The sequence below is a fragment of the Macaca nemestrina genome, chromosome 6 (assembly GCF_043159975.1).
Source record: "Macaca nemestrina isolate mMacNem1 chromosome 6, mMacNem.hap1, whole genome shotgun sequence".
In the NCBI taxonomy this organism is placed as follows: Eukaryota; Metazoa; Chordata; class Mammalia; order Primates; family Cercopithecidae; genus Macaca; species Macaca nemestrina.
In genome coordinates, this window is record NC_092130.1 from 86,236,827 (window position 1) to 86,256,239 (window position 19,413).

The window sequence follows — 19,413 nt, forward strand, 5'->3', positions numbered from 1 at the left end:
GGATATCATCCAGGAGAATTTCCCCAACCTAGTAAGGCAGGCCAACATTCAAATTCAGGAAATAAAGAGAACGGCACGAAGATACTGGTTGAGAAGAGCAACTCCAAGACACGTAATTGTCAGATTCACCAAAGTTGAAATGAAGGAAAAAATGTTAAGGGCAGCCAGAGAGAAAGGTCGGGTTACACACAAAGGGAAGCCCATCAGACTAACAGCAGATCTCTCGGCAGAAACTCTCCAAGCCAGAAGAGAGTGGGGGCCAATATTCAACATTCTTGAAGAAAAGAATTTTCAACCCAGAATTTCATATCCAGCCAAACTAAGTTTCATAAGTGAAGGAGAAATAAAATCCTTTACAGACAAGCAAATACTTAGAGATTTTGTCACCACCAGGCCTGCCCTACAAGAGATCCTGAAGGAAGCACTAGATATGAAAGGAGCAACAGGTACCAGACATTGCAAAAATATGTCAAAATGTAAAGTCCATCGATGCTAGGAAGAAACTGCATCAACTAGCGAGCAAAATAACCAGCTAATATCATAATGACAGGATGAAGTTCACACACGACAATATTAACCTTAAATGTAAATGGACTAAATGGTCCAATTAAAAGACACAGACTGGCAAATTGGATAAAGAGTCAAGACCCATCAGTTTGCTGTATTCAGGAGACCCATCTCACATGCAGAGACACACATAGGCTCAAAATAAAGGGATGGAGGAAGATCTACCAAGCAAATGGAAAAAAAAAAAAGAGAGAGAAGCAGGGGTTGCAATATTAGTCTCTGATAAAACAGACTTTAAACCATCAAAGATCAAAAGAGACAAAGAAGGCCATTACATAATGGTAAAGGGATCAATTCATCAGGAAGAGCTAACTATCCTAAATATATATGCACTTAATACAGGAGCACCCAGATTCATAAAGCAAGTCCTTAGAGACTTACAAAGAGACTTAGACTCCCATACAATAATAATGGGAGACTTTAACACCCCACTGTCAACATTAGACAGATCAATGAGACAGAAAGTTAACAAGGATATCCAGGAATTGAACTCAACTCTGCACCAAGTGGACCTAATAGACATCTACAGAACTCTCCACCCCAAATCAACAGAATATACATTCTTCTCAGCACCACATCACACTTATTCCAAATTGACCACATAATTGGAAGTAAAGCACTCCTCAGCAAATGTAAAAGAACAGAAATTATAACAAACTGTCTCTCAGACCACAGTGCAATCAAACTAGAACTCAGGACTAAGAAACTCAATCAAAATGGCTCAACTACATGGAAACTGAACAACTTGCTCCTGAATGACTACTGAGTACATAACGAAATGAAGGCAGAAATAAAGATGTTCTTTGAAACCAATGAGAACAAAGATACAACATACCAGAATCTCTGGGACACATTTAAAGCAGTGTGTAGAGGGAAATTTATAGCACTAAATGCCCACAAGAGAAAGCAGGAAAGATCTAAAATTGACACCCTAGCATCACAATTAAAAGAACTAGAGAAGCAAGAGCAAACACATTCAAAAGCTAGCAGAAGGCAAGAAATAACTAAGATCAGAGCAGAACTGAAGGAGATAGAGACACAAAAAACCCTCCAAAAAATCAATGAATCCAGGAGTTGGTTTTTTGAAAAGATCAACAAAATTGATAGACCACTAGCAAGACTAATAAAGAAGAAAAGAGAGAAGAATCAAATAGATGCAATAGAAAATGATAAAGGGGATATCACCACCGACCCCACAGAAATACAAACTACCATCAGAGTATAAACACCTCTACGCAAATAAACTAGAAAATCTAGAAGAAATGGATAATGTCCTGGACACTTACACTCTCCCAAGACTAAACCAGGAAGAAGTTGAATCCCTGAATAGACCAGTAACAGGCTCTGAAATTGAGGCAATAATTAATAGCCTACCAACCAAAAAAAGTCCAGGACCAGACGGATTCACAGCCGAATTCTACCAGAGGTACAACTAGAAGTTGGTACCATTCCTTCTGAAACTATTCCAATCAATAGAAAAAGAGGGAATCCTCCTTAACTCATTTTACGAGGCCAACATCATCCTGATACCAAAGCCTGACAGAGATACAACCAAAAAAGAGAATTTTAGACCGATATCCCTGATGAACATCGATACAAAAATCCTCAACAAAATACTGGCAAACCGAATCCAGCAGCACATCAAAAAGCTTATCCACCATGATCAAGTGGGCTTCATCCCTGGGATGCAAGGCTGGTTCAACATTCGCAAATCAATAAACATAATCCAGCATATAAACAGAATCAAAGACAAAAACCACATGATTATCTCAATAGATGCAGAAAAGGCCTTTGACAAAATTCAACAGCCCTTCATGTTAAAAACTCTCAATAAATTCGGTATTGATGGAACACATCTCAAAATAATAAGAGCTATTTATGACAAACCCACAGACAATATCATACTGAATGGGCAAAAACTGGAAGCATTCCTTTTGAAAACTGGCACAAGACAGGGATGACCTCTCTCACCACTCCTATTCAACAAAGTGTTGGAAGTTTTGGCTAGGGTAATCAGGCAAGAGAAAGAAATCAAGGGTATTCAGTTAGGAAAAGAAGTCAGATTGTCCCTGTTTGCAGATGACATGATTGTATATTTAGAAAACCTCACTGTGTCAGCCCAAAATCTCCTTAAGCTGATAAGCTACTTCAGCAGTCTCAGGACACAAAATCAATGTGCAAAAATCACAAGCATTCTTATACACCAGTAACAGACAAACAGAGAGCCAAATCAGGAATGAATTTCCATTCACAATACCTTCAAAGAGAATAAAATACCTAGGAATCCAACTTACAAGGGATGTAAAGGACCTCTTCAAGGAGAACTACAAACCACTGCTCAGTGAAATAAAAGAGGACATAAACAAATGGAAGAACATACCATGCTCATGTATAGGAAGAATCAATATTGTGAAAATGGCCATACCGCCCAAGGTAATTTATAGATTCAATGCCATCCCCATTAAGCCACCAATGAGTTTCTTCACAGAATTGGAAAAAACTGCTTTAAAGACCCCGCATTGCCAAAAAACACCCCGCATTGCCAAGACAATCCTAAGCCAAAAGAACAAAGCTGGAGGCATCACGCTACCTGACTTCAAACTATACTACAAGGCTACAGTAACCAAAACAGCATGGTACTTGTACCAAAACAGATATATAGACTAATGGAACAGAACAGAGCCCTCAGAAATAATACCACACATCTACAGCCATCTGATCTTTGACAAACCTGACAAAAACAAGAAATGGGGAAAGGATTCCCTATTGAATAAATGGTGCTGGGAAAATTGACTAGCCATAAGTAGAAAGATGAAACTGGATCCTTTCCTTACTCCTTATACAAAAATTAATTCAAGATGGATTAGAGACTTAAATGTTAGACCTAAAACCATAAAAACCCTACAAGAAAACCTAGGGAATACCATTCAGGACATAGGCATGGGCAAGGACTTCATGTCTAAAACACCAAAAGCAACGGCAACAAAAGCCATAATTGACAAAAGGGATCTAATTAAACTAAAGAGCTTCTGCACAGCAAAAGAAACTACCATCAGAGTGAACTGGCAACCTATAGAATGGGAGAAAATTTTTGCAATCTTCTCATCTGACAAAGGGCTAATATCCAGAACCTATAAAGAACTCAATCAAATTTACAATAAAAAAACAAAAAACCCCAATCAAAAAGTGGGCAAAGGATATGAATAGACACTTCTCAAAAGAAGACATTCATACAGCCAACAGACACATGAAAAAATGCTCATCATCACTCACCATCAGAGAAATGCAAATCAAAACCACAATGAGATACCATCTCACACCAGTTAGATGGCCATTATTAAAAAGTCAGGAAACAACAGGTGCTGGAGAGGACGTGGAGAAATAGGAACACATTTACACTGTTGGTGGGATTGTAAACTAGTTCAACTATTGTGCAAAACAGTGTGGTAATTCCTCAAGGATCTAGAACTAGAAATATCATTTGACCCAGACATCCCATTACTAGGGATATACCCAAAGGATTATAAGTGATGCTGCTATAAAGACACATGCACACGTATGTTTATTGCGGCACTATTCACAATAGCAAAGACTTGAAATCAACCCAAATGTCCATCAGTGACAGACTGGATTAAGAAAATGTGGCACATATACACCATGGAATACTATGCAGCCATAAAAAAGGATGAGTTCATGTCCTTTGTAGGGACATGGATGCAGCTGGAAACCATCATTCTCAGCAAACTATCACAAGAACAGAAAACCAAACACCGCATGTTCTCACTCATAGGTGGGAATTGAACAGTGAGATCACTTGGACACAGGAAGGGGAGCATCACACACCGGGTCCTATTGTGGGGAGGGATAGCATTAGGAGATATACCTAATGTAAATGATGAGTTAAGGGGTGCAGCACACCAACATGGCACATGTATATATATGTAAGAAACCTGCACATTGTGAACATGGTACCCTAGAACTTAAAGTATAAAAATAAATAAGTAAATAAATAACATCCTTAAGATACCTGGAAGACCAATTGTTTAATGGAGAGAATTTGTGAAGCATACTCCTAAGATTCTTAGAGGTCCATTATCTACCTCAAAGTTTGAGGAGCCACTGCCTTAGATCTTTCTGAAACTTTAATAAAGGATATTATTTCAACCTGGATTGTTCTTTGGCCTAAAGCCTTTCTTTTTATTTATTATTTTTGAAAAGGTGTATTCACAGTGTTCTTTCTTTCACCTTTTCTTTTTCTTTTTGCTTTCATTATTAATTTTAATTGACTCATAATAATTGTATATATTTTTGGGGTACAGTGTGATATTTTGATACATCTATACAATGTGTAATGATCAAATCAGGGCAATTAACATATCCATCACCTCAAACATTAATCATTTCTTTGTGTCGGGAACATTCAAAATCCATGCTTCTTGCTATTTGAAAATATACAATAAATTGTTGCTAATTTTAGTCACCCTATAGTACTACACAATACTAGACCTTATTCCTCCTATCTAGCTGGACTTTGGTATCTGTTAACCAGCCTCTGGCTATATCCCCGAGTGTTTTCTTAAGTTGAGAATTACTTGCTGTTCAGAGAGGCTGAGAATAAGAAACAGTTTCTTTTAGTTGTTCTTGTTTTTTAACGCAGCAAGTTCTAACTTAATTATATTTAACAATTTTTTTCTTTAGCTCATCTCTTTCCTCTTGCATTTTATTATAGGCAGCTAAACAAAACAAAATAAAACAACAACAATGAAAAAACACGAAACCATGTATCTCCTTAGCTAGATCATCAAATTCATTAGATATATTTCTAATTTCCACTTTATCCCAAATGATAGTTTTGCAAAATGTTCGGCTTCTACATAATAAGAGACCCCTTTCTTTTAACTTCCAGCAACATTTTTCTCACTTCCCTTTGAGCCTTTGCTGACAGCTTCCTCGAAGCCTTTAACTAACTTCTACCAACTTCCTCTCATAAGACTTTCCTTGTGGGCCTTTCAGCCTCCACTTACTGCCTGTCTCAGTCTTAATGACGAGAGGTGACAATGTGCTAGCAGCCCTCACTCTCAGTGCCTCCTCAGCCTGGGAGCCCAACGTGGGGCACTTGAGGAGTCCTTCAGCCCACCACGGCACCGTGGGAGCCCCTCTCTGGGCTGGCTGTGGCTGGAGCCGCCTCCCTCTGCTTGCTGGGAGGTGTGGAGGGAAAGGCGCGGAGGGAGAGGCACGGGCGGGAATGGGGGCTGCATTGGCGGGAATGGGGGCTGCATTGGCAGGCCAGTGTGAGTTCTGGCTGGCGCGGGGCGGGCTCGGCGGGCTCGCACATGGAGTGGCCAGCGGTGCGGCCCAGGGCAGTGAGGGGGTTAGCACCCGGGCCAGCAGCTGCTGAGGTTGCGCTAGGTCCCCCAGCAGTGCCGGCTCGCTGGCGCACTCAAATTCTCCCAGGGCCTTAGCTGCCTCCCTGCGGGGTAGGACTCGGGACCTGCAGCCCACCATGTCTGAGCTCCTCCCCCTGTGGTGGGCTCCTGCACTGCATGAGCCTCCCCTATGGGTGCCGCCCCCTGCTCCGTGGCACCTGGTCCCCTTGACAGCCCAAGGGCTGAGGAGTGCAGGCGAGGCTCGGGACTGGCAGGCAGCTCCACCTGTAGCCCTGGTGCAGGATCCACTGGGTGAAGCCAGCTGGGCTCCTGAACTGGATGGGGACTTGGAGAACTTTTATATCTAGCTGGAGGATCCTATGTGCACCAATCAGTACTCTGTATCTAGCTAACCTAGTGGGGACTTGGAGAACTTTGCCCTCTAGCTCTCTCTGTCTAGCTCAAGGATTATAAATGCACCAATCAGCACTCTGTGGTCTAGCTCAGGGTTTGTAAATATGCCAATCAGTACTCTTTGTCTAGCTCAAGGTTTGTAAATACACCAGTTGGTACTCTGTATCTAGCTAACTCTGTATCTAGCTAACTAGCACTCTGTGACTCTGTGTCTAGCTCAAGGATTGTAAACCCACCAATCAGCACTCTGTCAACACGGACCAATCAGCTGTCTGTAAAATGGACCAATCCAGCTCTCTGTAAAATGGACCAATCAGCAGGATGTGGGTGGGGCCAGATAAGGGAATAAAAGCAGGCTGCTGGAACTAGCCGTGGCAATCTGCTCGGTGGCTTTATGCACTGTGGGAGCTTTGTTCTTTTGCTCTTTGGGATAAGTCTTGCTGCTTCCAACTTTTTGGGTCTAGGCATTATGAGCTCTAACACTCATGGGGAAAGTCTGCAGTTTCACTCCTGAAGCCAGTGAGACCAGGAACCCGTCCTCCCCCAAGAACGAACAACTCCAGACGTGCTGCCTTTAAGCGCTGTAATACTCACCACGAAGGTCTGCAGCTTCACTTCTGACAGCGAGACCATGAACCCACCAGAAGGAAGAAGCTCCAGACACATCTGAACGTCTGAAGGAACAAACTCGGGACACACCATCTTTAAGAACTGTAACACCACAAGGGTCCGCGGCTTCGTTCTTAAAGTCAGTGAGACCAAGAACCCACCAATTCCAGACACAATGACACACATTTTAGATTTGTGTTATGGTAAACCCCATTTCTGTTTTGGCTACTATTGTTTTATGACAAATTAGCTGAAACCTAGGAGCTTAAAACTATCATTTTATTTTATTCAAAATCTTGAGTCAGGAATGTGTGAAAGATTTGCCTGGAGGATTCTAGTCAATGTCCTTCATGTTGTTGCAGTCAGATAGATGCTAGAGTTGAAACAGTTGTGGGACAAACTGTGAAAGCTCAGTCCAGACTCCTCCGTTTCTTCTTGTGGTGTCAGGGCTAGTTGGGCTTCCTCACAGCAAGGCAGCCTCCAGATAGGGCATCTAAAGGCTTCGAGAGAGACTGTTCCACTGAGTAAGGGGGTAACTGCACAACTTTTTATGTTCTAGCCTCAGAAGTCATATGGCATCACCTCTGTCATACTTTTTTGGTCAAAACAATCACAAAAGCCATGTGAGTTTCAAGCAGGGAGAGAAGAGATAGACCCCCCCTCTTGAGGAAAGGAATGTCATAAAAATTTCAAATATGTTTCAAAAATTGACACAAAAGGTAATTGCAGTAGTTCCTGCAAGGAATTATGAGTAGAGAAGTGAAATGAAGGATGGAAAGTCATGCCTGGGAATGAGAGGTGGACAGGGCATTGAAGGGGAAGGCCTCGGGGAACAATTAGCTCTTAGCGGTAAGAGAGGGATTCTGGATGAATTTCCTGTCTCTGGTTTGGGCAACAGCCTTCCATAGAAATAAGGAAGGGGATACCAGGGTGAGTAGGTTTGGGGTTGGGGGAAAGGTGTGGAGTGGGATGGCAGTGTTAGTTTGAGGTGCCAGGAGCATCTCCGGATGGAGGTGTCTAGGAAGTAATTTGATTGATAGACTGTAAACCCCTTGTGGGCAGGGGCTGCATTTGTATTAGGTTGGTGCAAAAATAATTGCGATTTTTGCTGTCAGTTTTACACCAACCTAATATATCAGTCATCTTTGGTGTCCCAGTGCCTTGTGCAGAGGGCTCGCTGACTTTGTCAGTATATGCAGGTGAGAGCTCAGATCTGGGCTAAAGACAGAGACCTGGGAGCACTCTGACTAGGGATAGTGATGAGTGCCATGGACCTGGAGAAGATTACTTTGTGAGAATATAAAGCAGATGTCATCCTAGGTTGGATTTTTCAGGTTGAATCTGGACAGCCAAAGCATTATGACAATATTTTTTAAACTGTGTATTTTACATGGTCTTGAAAATTAGAAAATCTGGTCCTACAATCCCACATAGCAGCGATGAGTAGAGTGGAGCAACGTCAGTGCCCTTCAAGTGGGCATGTGATCGCCTGTGTGCCACACAACTCCATGTGTGTCTGTGCACGGAATACGTGGTCTGCCTCGTGAAGTCTGGGGACCTCTGCTTTCCAGCAGAAAAGCCAAGGGCCAAGGAGTGATTCCTCTGGAGCAACAGCATTTAGGGAGTAGAGAAGAAAACAAAGAAGATTGAGAAGGAACAGCCCACAGATATTCAAGAATGTGCATAAAATATAATAGCTAATTGATTTGCTGACTGTATTAGCACCTATTTTTTTAATTGAAATATTGGCCAAAAAGAAAGCTAACTAATTTGTATTTACGAATTTTTAAAACTAGGCTTTATTTCTCACCTCAACATTAAGTGATTCAAAATTAAACATATAATGTTGATGGTAATAACAAACACAGTAGGTAACTGGCAGAGACATAATTTATGCCTAAGTAGTCCGATTTTAAAACATCCTCTCTTAACTGCCATGCAATATTGCCTCAGACATTTGCTTAAAAATCCCTAAAATTGTTTCATGATGTGGAGAGGAATGAAAGGAGCAGCAGGAAAGAACGAGAAGAGACCTGAAGATGGAACTAGATGGGGCCCTGGGAAGAGGCCTGAGTTTGGGGCTGTGTCGAGAATTCGATCAGCCATGAGACCAGGAAAGTCACATCGCTAGGGGACTAAGCTACATTTTGATAACCAGACTATATAAATTGTGTTGAGCAAAAGCGATTGGACTGTTTGTGGAGAAGAGAGGCTGAAAGAAGAGAAGTATTATAGGTATTATTTCTTTTTCATGGTGACAGTTTATGAGCTAGTTCTGCAACATGCTGTATCTCTCAGGATGGCAGTTTCTGGAAGAGTTCATGAACTACATTAAATGGGACGGGAACAAAACAGCAGATTAAGGACTTAAAGAGAGAGACCTTCTGGATTCAGGTTTAAGTTAACTCTTTAGACTCTGGCTGGAAGGGTCTACACTGGATTGTTTAAGTGGTATAGGAACCACTGAGGCCTTTCCTCACTATTTAAATAGAAAACTTTCCTTCACATTTAAAATATGAGTCAGAAGGTGTTATTTTTATCCAATCGATTCCAAAGTATTATTCTTAATAAAAGTTGGCAATTTATGGATCCAAAAGTTCCATTTTAACTGAAAGTTTGGTTCAAAGTAGGAGGTATCCACATCTACTTCTTTATGTTCAGTGCATTTTGATTCTGAAATTAAACTTGCTTTGTTTCCAGGAGAAAATGACTTTCAAATTAAACTCTGGAATATGTGCTTGATTTTAGATTTCTCAAAAGTATTCCAATGCTTACCTCCTAGGATTTATAAATGCAGAAATAAAAAATTCTCTTTTCATTTCCCCTGCAACAGTGAGGGGAAAAAAGGATGCAACCTAAAATTTGTCACCCTCCTCAGATGTATCGCCTAAGAATAACTATATCCAGGTTTATAGTATTTTATGGTGGTTACTTGCTCTGTAGTTCTTAAATTTAGAAGAATTGCAGTTTTTCTAATTGGTATATAATAAAGAGGAATGATATGACATAAATGATTTCTTTTCCTTGGGTTGCCATCCATCCTCCTGAAAAATTTTGCCTACAATAGCACTGAAATTATTTAAATTGCAATCTTTACCAGTTCTTCCTAGGGAACATTGTGTGGAGTTTCACAGGGACTGAGAATGAGTACTCTGGAGCCCAAATGATGGAGTTTGAATCCTGATTGTGTCCCCTCCTGGCTGTATAATCCTGGGCAAGTTGTTTAACCTTTCTTTGCCTCAGTTTCCTTATCAGAATGGGGTAAATTTTAGTGTTATTTCATAGGCTTATTATGAGGAATACATGAGTTAATGTTGGTAAAGTAGTTAGAACAGTATCTAATAGTAAATGCAAAATGCATGTTTGGTGTACAAATAGTGAAATAAAGTACCATGTACAGAAAACAAGTTATAGTGTTTGAGGATGCAGGTTCTAATCCCAACTCCGCTACTTGTTAGCTGTGTACGTATGGTCAAATTACTTCACCTCCGTAAGCATCAGTCTGTAAGACAGAATAATTGCTCTGAGTAGTACCTGCTTCACAGAGTTTCTTTGAGGATTAAGTGTGATGGTCTATGGCAAGCACATAGCAGAGTGCCTGCTCCATGGTGCCAATGATTACAAACACATATTTTTTAGTTGCTGTGAGTTCTCTGCCCTTTTCATTAAGGCGTATCTTCAATTCTTAACTTCACATTTCAAATTCATTTCTGGACATCTAGAGACCCAGATAAGGATGCTTTGAAATGAATGGCCACGGGGTTAGAATGAGAGTAAGTGAGAAGCTAGATCAATTACTTAAGATCCCAGCGGGCCTTGTAGGGTGGCCTTGTGTTAGGGAATTTCCCACTGTCTATGGTCTGGTCCAAAGCCCCACGGGCCCAGAAACCACACTTGTCAGCAGCTTCAGAACCCATCTGTCCTCCAGAACTGGACTCATATTAATGAAGCTCATACAACTAATGTGTGAAATCAGAATGCCAATGTTTCCATTTACAATGAGAAGTGAAACAGCTGAAGATGGGTGGCTCATCTTCCCACCCAGCGCATTTTGCTCCTGTAGGCAGACCACATGGGGAGCAAATCACTAACCCGGCTGTCAGTTTATTAATTTATAAGGAGAGACCTAGCTGCTGAGTTGCTCCTCAACTCCCTCAAGTTTTAAACAAGGTTTCCCTAAAGACATGCCAGATAGGCTCCCATATTTGTATCAGAAAGCAGCTTGGTGAGCATGGAATCAGAAGGGCAGACTGTTCTCAGACCCATAGGTGTAATGGAATGAGAGAAGCAGAGCCATAATAGGGAGGGGCATGCCTCTAGAACCCTACCCCAGGGTTTCCGTGGCTACTGCCTGTGCTTACTTCCAAGGCTGCATTTTGTCTACTTGCTGGTCTGAGACGGACTGTCCATGGGACACATCTGGCCTTTAAAAGCTTTTGTTTGTCTCAATCAGGAATATTCATGTAACAACCCAGAGCTGTAGCCTTTCTTGAAAAAATCCAGAGATCTAACCCCTTCCCACATCTGATCAACCATCTGGAGCTGAGCAGAGACTGTCTTCTTTAAAGGAAATTTGAGTGCTGCCTTCATTCAGTTCACTGTGGTCTCTGCCAGGTCCAAGACATTGATCTGCATTACCTACAGGTAATGCTTGTGCCTTCAGGCATTTGAGTTTGCACCCTTCTGACAATTAAAGTTGCCTTTATTTATCTATGTGCTGACCTGCTATATATTTATTTCAAAGTTTAATTCTTAGATGGCAGTCTTGTTTTCTCATTTTCAAATTTACTGTCACCCCTAAGCAGGGGAACACATCTTAGTTTGCAAGTCGTAGAGGGTTACAGTGATACGAAGCCTGAAGTGTAAACTTCATAGCCTCAAGGAAGTGGGATACCCCTAATCTGCCTCAGGAAATCTGTGACATTGCTGGCCATGCTTCTCTATTTCTAGATCAAGAGCCCTTTCTTCCTCCTGGCTGAAGAATATTAAGTCCTCTCGCTTTCTGAACTTTTTGTAGAGCTACAGAGAAACATCATGTGAACATCTGTGTTTCCAAAAGAGATACATTTGGATGCATTGTTTGCAAATGTACTTACCATGGGATTTCTTTAAGGAACAAGAGTTTATTTTAACTTTGATGTTATAAATTAATAATCAGATACAGGAAGATATATGCACCATTTGTTAGGATTCCTAAGAACTATGGGCTTTTAAATTTTCACCATCTCTAATAAATGGAGAAAATTTCATTATGTGATTTGATCACTGATTGTAAAAAATGAACTTGTCTCTCAAGAAAGCATTTTTTTCTTCAAATGAATAACTTGTTCCCACTTTAATTCTTACCAATTTTCTAAATAAGTGACAGTTAATCTCTGAGTTATTGGTTTGGGAAAATAGATTGACTTGAGAAGATAGAAATGTCATTTCAAGGTCTTACTATATCTCACAGGTTCATACTACCTCAAATTTGACCACTTTATATCTTGAATGATCTTTAGGATGCAAGGTTATAACATATTCTCTTCTCTCTGTATCCACAGCATCTTGTTTGTATTTCTTACACTAACATTTACTCCATCTTATTTACACTACTGTAAAATTAAATAATGCATCAGCACAACCTCTGGCACATGGTTACTTCTCCATTTCATCATCATCATCATCATCAGTCTGCTTGCAAGTCTTTTTCTTCAATTAGTCCATAAATGTATGTATTGATTCTATGGTCTGCTTCATGTTTGAAACCTCTAATACTGTATGAGTTACATAGCAGTTACCCCGTAAGGATTAATTGAACTACTCAGAAGAAATATAAATTTTTCTCAGTTCCCCTTTAGATACGCAATCTAACATTATTGTTGGTAATGCTTCATGAATAATGACCAAAGAACATTTAATTTTTATATTTTTGACTCAAGAATTATAGGTAAATAACTGAGAAAAAATAATTTTTTAATTAAACCACAAATTTAAAAATAAAAAACTGCAAAGGACATTATAAACAATGGTAAAAATATACACAGAAGGGTAATATCTATAACTCATATAATTGACAAAGGAATAGAACCGTAATATTTAAAATATTACAAAGACCTCCTAAATATTTGTCAGGAAAAGGCAAATAACTCAATAGAAAAAAAGGCCAATAATAAGGTAAAATACTGAACTTTGGTAGTAATCAGGGAAATCCAAATTAAAACATTGAGACTTGATACCAATCAAAAACAAAAAACAGAAATATCAAGACCCTTGGTATTTCAGCATCTTGGATCATCAGTACTATGGAGATTGTTTACAAGAGTTTGGTGTGACAAAAATTCTTATACACTGTTGGTTGAATTGTAAACTAGCCTGGTTATGTTGGGATGCAGTTTGGAAATATCTAGTAAAGGTGAAGGTGTACATATCGTATGACCCCACAATTCCATTCCTAGATATTCACCTTTAAACGAATACATGCACATGTACAAGAATTATAATAGTTTTATAACAGTAATAAATTAGAACCAACTTAAATGTCTATTAATAGGAGAATGGATACATAAATTGGAATGCTGCACAGCAGTTAGAATGAATAAACTAAGCAGAACCACATGTAAATCTTAAGAAGATAATGCTAAGCAAAAAAGAAAGATTTAAAGGATCTATACACTATTATATTTGTATAAAGAATAAAACATGCAAAATAATATCTTGTTTATGGATATACACATATCTAATAAAAAGTACTATAAAAGGTATACAGTATTATAATAAAATGTATTATAAAAGATATACAGTAATGATACAAGCCAACCCAGGAGGGCGTTTACTTTTGGAGAGAGAAGAAAGGATGAGATAGGTAAAGATATATGGAGGTTTTAGATGTGTCTAATAATATAATGGTTTACTTCTTCCAGAAAATCGGAAGCAAATTTGGCATAATTTTAAGTAGAGGCAAGGAGAATGGAAGGAGGGTGTCAACAGACCATGTAGGAGGTTTAAGTTACTAGGATCAGTGGGCTTAGAGAATAAAATAGAGCCAAACAGGCATCAGTTTGTCAACACTGTATAAATTCAGATCCTCATTAGTCATACTAAAAGTCAAACAGCCCTTACTCTTGCTTCAGACTCTAAGCACCTTCAGCTGTGTCATTTTTAAAAAGGGGTTGAAACTGTGGAAATCTAAGGGAATACAAAAGCAGAAGATGTGATGAGCATGCCTAAAAAATGTGAAGATTTAAGGACTAGAGCAAGCCAGAAAAAGCAACAAAAGGTTTAGATTTTGAGTTAATTAGGAAAGCAATTGTTATACCCAATTCAGAAGCCTGAAATGTTTCAGTGAGCTGTTAATAAAAAAGTTTGTTTGCTCTGATCCAAGACTAAATTAATATAAAGCATATTATTTTAAACATTGGACTGTTGATATGTTTGCAGTTGAATAAATCCAAGCTGTATTTTATAAAGCCAATAAAATTGCTTGCAGGTGGCCAACAGGAGAAAACAAAAAAACAAAACAAAAAAAACACCCGAAGACCTTGGCCAGTTTTAGAAGGTACATTGGAGATTCTAATGCAGCTTCCTGTCTCTGTCTCTCTCTGCCCTTTCTTTTTCTCTTTTCTGTCTTTGGCATTCACTTTAACCAGACTGAAAAATTGGAGTATTCATAAATTGGGGCTGGTAAAGAATGGAGAGTGGGACAGAAAAGAGCACCATCATTTCTATTACATTGTTTTAAAAAATAGTAAAGGAGAGTAGTCCACTTAGTGAGTACAATGTACCAAAATATGGAAATGAAAAATATTAAAATATTTTTAAATGTAACATGTTCTTTTCAAATACCTAAGGAATACATTAATTCATTTTTATTTTACAAGATTTACGCAGGAGGTAATAAACTGAGCAAAACATTGATCTCCCTTTGTCCCCCATCACTTCCTTACTTCAAATCTCTTTCCCAGACCTAACCATGTGTCCACAGTTGGTGTGCAGTTTTCTGGGCCCTTTTCTGTGAATATGCATATAAAAATGTATATACTCATAACTGGGATAATATATTTTTCTACAATATGTTATTTCTGCTTAATATCTTTTAGGGAGCTATGCATCTCAGTGCATCTAGATAACCTGATTCTTTAAAAGAAAATAACTATGTAGTATTCCTTAGTATGATTAACCCATTATTTATTTAACTCTTCCACTGTTTAGGGCTCCTTGCATGGTTTCCTGTTTTGACTACTGTAATTCTCCAGTGAACATTCCAGTATATTCATCATTGCAGTAAAGGGCAAATGTGACTTAATGCATAACAGTATCTGGTAATTACAGTAGTATTATCAGGAATCTGCCTTTCATGTATTTGACTTTGTTTTTCTCATCAGCCTCATTTTTAGACAACCTCTTTTAGACAATTTTTAGACAATGTGGTACCAGATACAACAACCAGCAGTTCTACTCTTAATGTTCTACAAACTTAACCTCTTTCTCAATGTTAGCAAAAGTGGAGAGGTTGGCATGCTTACTAGACCAGCGTGGGTCACATGCCCATCCTTGACCCCTGCGTTGTAGCTCTGTGCATAGTATGCAATGATTTTACGTTTTTGTAAATAGGAGATAAATAGACATCCTAATGGTGTCCAGATTTACATCATTGGGATTAAAGTGTTCTAAGTATTTGCTAGAGTAATGAAACGAGTATGTTGTTTCACAGCATTGCATATGATAATGAAACATGTTATATATGGAAGATCATTAATATTCTAAAAAGGGGACAATTTCTCAATTCAAGAAAATGTTGCTCAGTGTATTTGCTGAAAATTCAGTGATATGAGGAACATATTTCTTAATTTTATATTATTTCCCAAAACATAGCAAAAAATCCATATTTTATTCATTTATTAAATAATTTTTTGATTAAATTCTGCTATGTATTGATGACCATGTCAATAGCCTGTTGAAACAAAATTCCTGCCCTCAGGTTTCTTACATTCTTGTTAGAGACCACAGACTATAAATAGGTAAACAAATGAATAAAGAACATTTTAAACTGTGATGTACTATAAAGGAAATAAAAAAGATCATCTGATAGAAAGTAATTGGAAAAGGTTACTTCAGGGAAGGTAGTCAGGGAAGACCTTCCTAAATGTTCTGGAAAGAGAATATTTGAACCACCACCTGAAGACTGAAAATGAACCTTGAACCTCAGGCCTATGCTATTCAGTATGGTAGCCACTAGCCATGTGTGGCTGTTGAACACTTGCATATGGCTAGCTCCAGTGGAAATGTAACACGAGTGCAAAACATATCCTGGATCTCCAACACTAGTACAAAAATGATAAAACATTTAATAATTTTATAATTATTACATGTTGAAATGATGATGTTTTAGACATACTAGGGTAACCATTATTAAAATTAATGTTTCTTTACTTTTTTAATGTGACTACTAAAATATTTTAAATTACATGTATGCTTCACTTTATATGTCTAACAGCCGTGTTCTAGTTAGTTTCAGCCTACTTACTGTTATTAACATGGACTTTTTCAGCTTTTTTTCCTTGAAGAGGCTGATGGCAAGTGAATTTATGTAGTAGACTTTTCTCCAAGCATCTATGTCTATAATATTTATTGACCGAGGTATCCAAATATAATAACTCAATATTGATCAAGCTTACTACAACTCAGGGTTAAGGTATAACATGTGCTGGAGAAAGCATGTAAAATTGCCACATTTACTAGAGGAGTTGTATCATTAGTCGTGTTCCTTTAGAAGGGTTCACAAAACAAATAAAAGGGGACTCTGAGTTGGTGAGGTAGGCAGAGCTAGCAGCACAAGGTAATGACAGCGTCGGAAAGGATTTCTGTGGGAAACAGCAGCAGCAAAGCATGAAGATCTATTTCCATTCTCTACTTACTGAAGGAGATTCTATTGTGTTAGTAAAGCATGCCACTTCTTGCATGTTAAAACAGAATTTTCTTCTACAATTGTTTTCATACTGATGGGAATGTTAGTGACTTGAGTGTTCCTTTTTTTTTTACATGTCTTTCTGGGAGATGTTGGCAAGTTCTCACACCCTTAATAACATTAAATTAATTCACTGCAGAGAACAAGCAGAATAGTTTTCTTTGTGCAGTGTTGTTATTCTCATTTCCTGTTGTGGCTTTTGCCATGGGGAAGAGGTTGGCTACTAAAACTGCACGTTTGATTTAGCAGGTGAAGTTTTTAATATTTAATGTGAGTATTTTAGGACCCCAGATATGATGTTTGTTATGTAATCTGTACTAACAGTTTTGCAATGGGAAACTCTTCCCCTACTGGTTTGAGAGTTGAGTCATATCCTGTGAATCTAAAGCTACGTTATTTAAACATCACGGGTTCTTCTTACTTTCATTCCAAGTCGCTGCTGTGCAGAGCAGCAAGTGCTCCGTGCAGGGCTGTTGCTATCACTTGGAGGTGAACAGCCTCTTTTGCCAGTATTCAGTGAAGAAAGGCAAGTCTAAATATGCAGTTCTCTCACTGGAGTGAAAGATGTTTTGTTCATTTCTAATCAACTATGCTAGACAGCTGCAAGCTGAAAAGTGCCTGCAATTTGCCATTTATTTATAATAAGGTAAGTAACATATTTTGGTTTACTCATTGGATTGTGGCAGCCTTAATGTGGCAGTTTAGGTATATGATTGTACCTTAGAAAAAATGCCTTCTCACGGGGTATTGAAGGTTGCATTGGGATTCTAATACAGATAATTTTTAATTTACGGTATAATCTACTTGTGAGATACATAGTATAATACATTGATATTCCTTTTATGATCATTTTTAATGAAAAATATAGTGCCTGAGAAATGGAAACATTGTAGTAGCTTTATATTGGTTTGGTTTTTTTTTTTTTTAAGGATTTAGTAGTTGTCAGGTTCTTATTTTCTTATATTTCTTTTGCTACCCTATGATCTCAGTTAAAGGTGAAACATGTATCAGATTTATATGAGTATCTTTGAATAATTATAGCTCAATAATTATATTTTTCTATTGAAATAAAAAGTGGGCTTAGTAATTATTAGAAAGTTTAAAGTGGAAAATTAGTGAAAGCCTCTGGACCCTTCACATTTGGCTTTCCATTTAAGTGAAAGGCAAGCATACTTAGAAACTTCTGATTATTCTGTTTGTTTTAAAATTGTATGAGCTTGTTTATCACTGCCTACTTTCTCAATTGCTGTTGGAGGCAGTCATACGAATTGTGTGGCTAGAGAAATCTGTGGATAGAGAATGAATGAGAGGTTTATTTTTCAAATTGTTTAAGCTTGCTTTTAAAGCTAATTCAAAGATTGGGGTGACACAGGAATATTGTCTTGGCTTTATATTGGTTGAAGAAATAACATCAAATCAGTGTTTAAAGTGGTATTTGGTATCCACATAACTTTGCATACTCATATTTAAGGCCTTTAAATTCCTTGGTTTCGAGAGCTGTAACTGAATGAGCAAGATATTAATGACTTGAGGTTTTCAAAAATGTGTCTGCTAATGGCTGGCATTATGAATACTTTGGTACTTCTTAATTGACTTACTATCATGCTTGGAGATTGCTTCATTTCTATTCAAAATTATAACCACTGCAAAGTTGCTAGATTCTAACTAAAACATGGAAATTACTTTTCATTAGATATATATTCAATAATTCATGTTTTTGCAAAGGTCAAGGGGTTAATGAGCTGATGGGAGGTATGTCATGATTCTCCTCTTCTTTGGAGTAGAAATTGAAATTATTTCAACTTCCAAACATATTCGAAGGCAGTATTTTAAATTGGAGAATACGGTATTCCAAATTGGAGAATACTGCTTCCTTTGCAGGTTTTGTGGGCTAAGGATTCTCTGTTTGGTCTAGTTTGATGGAGCATGGATTTGTGGAGTGATTATCAAAATGTAACATCTGACTTTTGCAATTTCTTAGCTATTGCCACAGTACAAGTGTCCAAATCTTTACTCTGGGAATTGAGCCATAAAAGTACAAATGCTTAAAGGACAGTGGTAGATTTTGCATCTTTCAAAACTGGAGGTGGTATGGTAGATTGTTTTGATACACTGTATTTGTTGAAAGTGATTAGCAAAAAGAGATTTCTCCAAAGCTTACCTTTGAAAAAGAAAAAAGAAAAATGTAAACAACCAATGAACTTCCAATCCTTTCTGTTAGAATTGAACTGCTATTTTATATTTATATAACTGTACTCTTTTTCAGAGCTATGAGAAGAGAAAAAGATGACTTTTCACAATTAGAGAAGTTAATGACATATGTTCTGCTATACCAGTGAACATGATAGATTTGAAAATAAAACTTTGCTTTAAAATCTCTTAAGATTTAGAAGACAACTAAAAGTTTTCTTGTGTTGGTGATATTAATAAAAGTTATTCTTTATGCCTAAAAATTCATAACATGGTCACCATTTATTTTAATAAAAAATATAACTCTTATGAAAAGTGTAT

General features: G+C 38.1%; 1 protein-coding gene across 17 annotated transcripts in view; it reads left to right on the top strand.

The window, feature by feature from the left end:
• LOC105491971 (multiple C2 and transmembrane domain containing 1) overlaps nt 1-19,413 on the top strand; it is a 598,621-nt gene that overhangs the window by 190,651 nt on the left and 388,557 nt on the right. Inside the window, exon 1 of one of the 17 annotated variants that reach the window (XM_071097844.1) lies at nt 17,254-17,548. The exons of the other annotated variants lie outside the window; for them this stretch is intronic. Within the exon in view, the coding sequence (XP_070953945.1) occupies nt 17,492-17,548 (57 nt within the window). The 5' untranslated portion in view covers nt 17,254-17,491. Of the gene's footprint in view, nt 1-17,253; nt 17,549-19,413 lie in introns of those variants that run through there. 17 annotated transcript variants of the gene reach the window in all.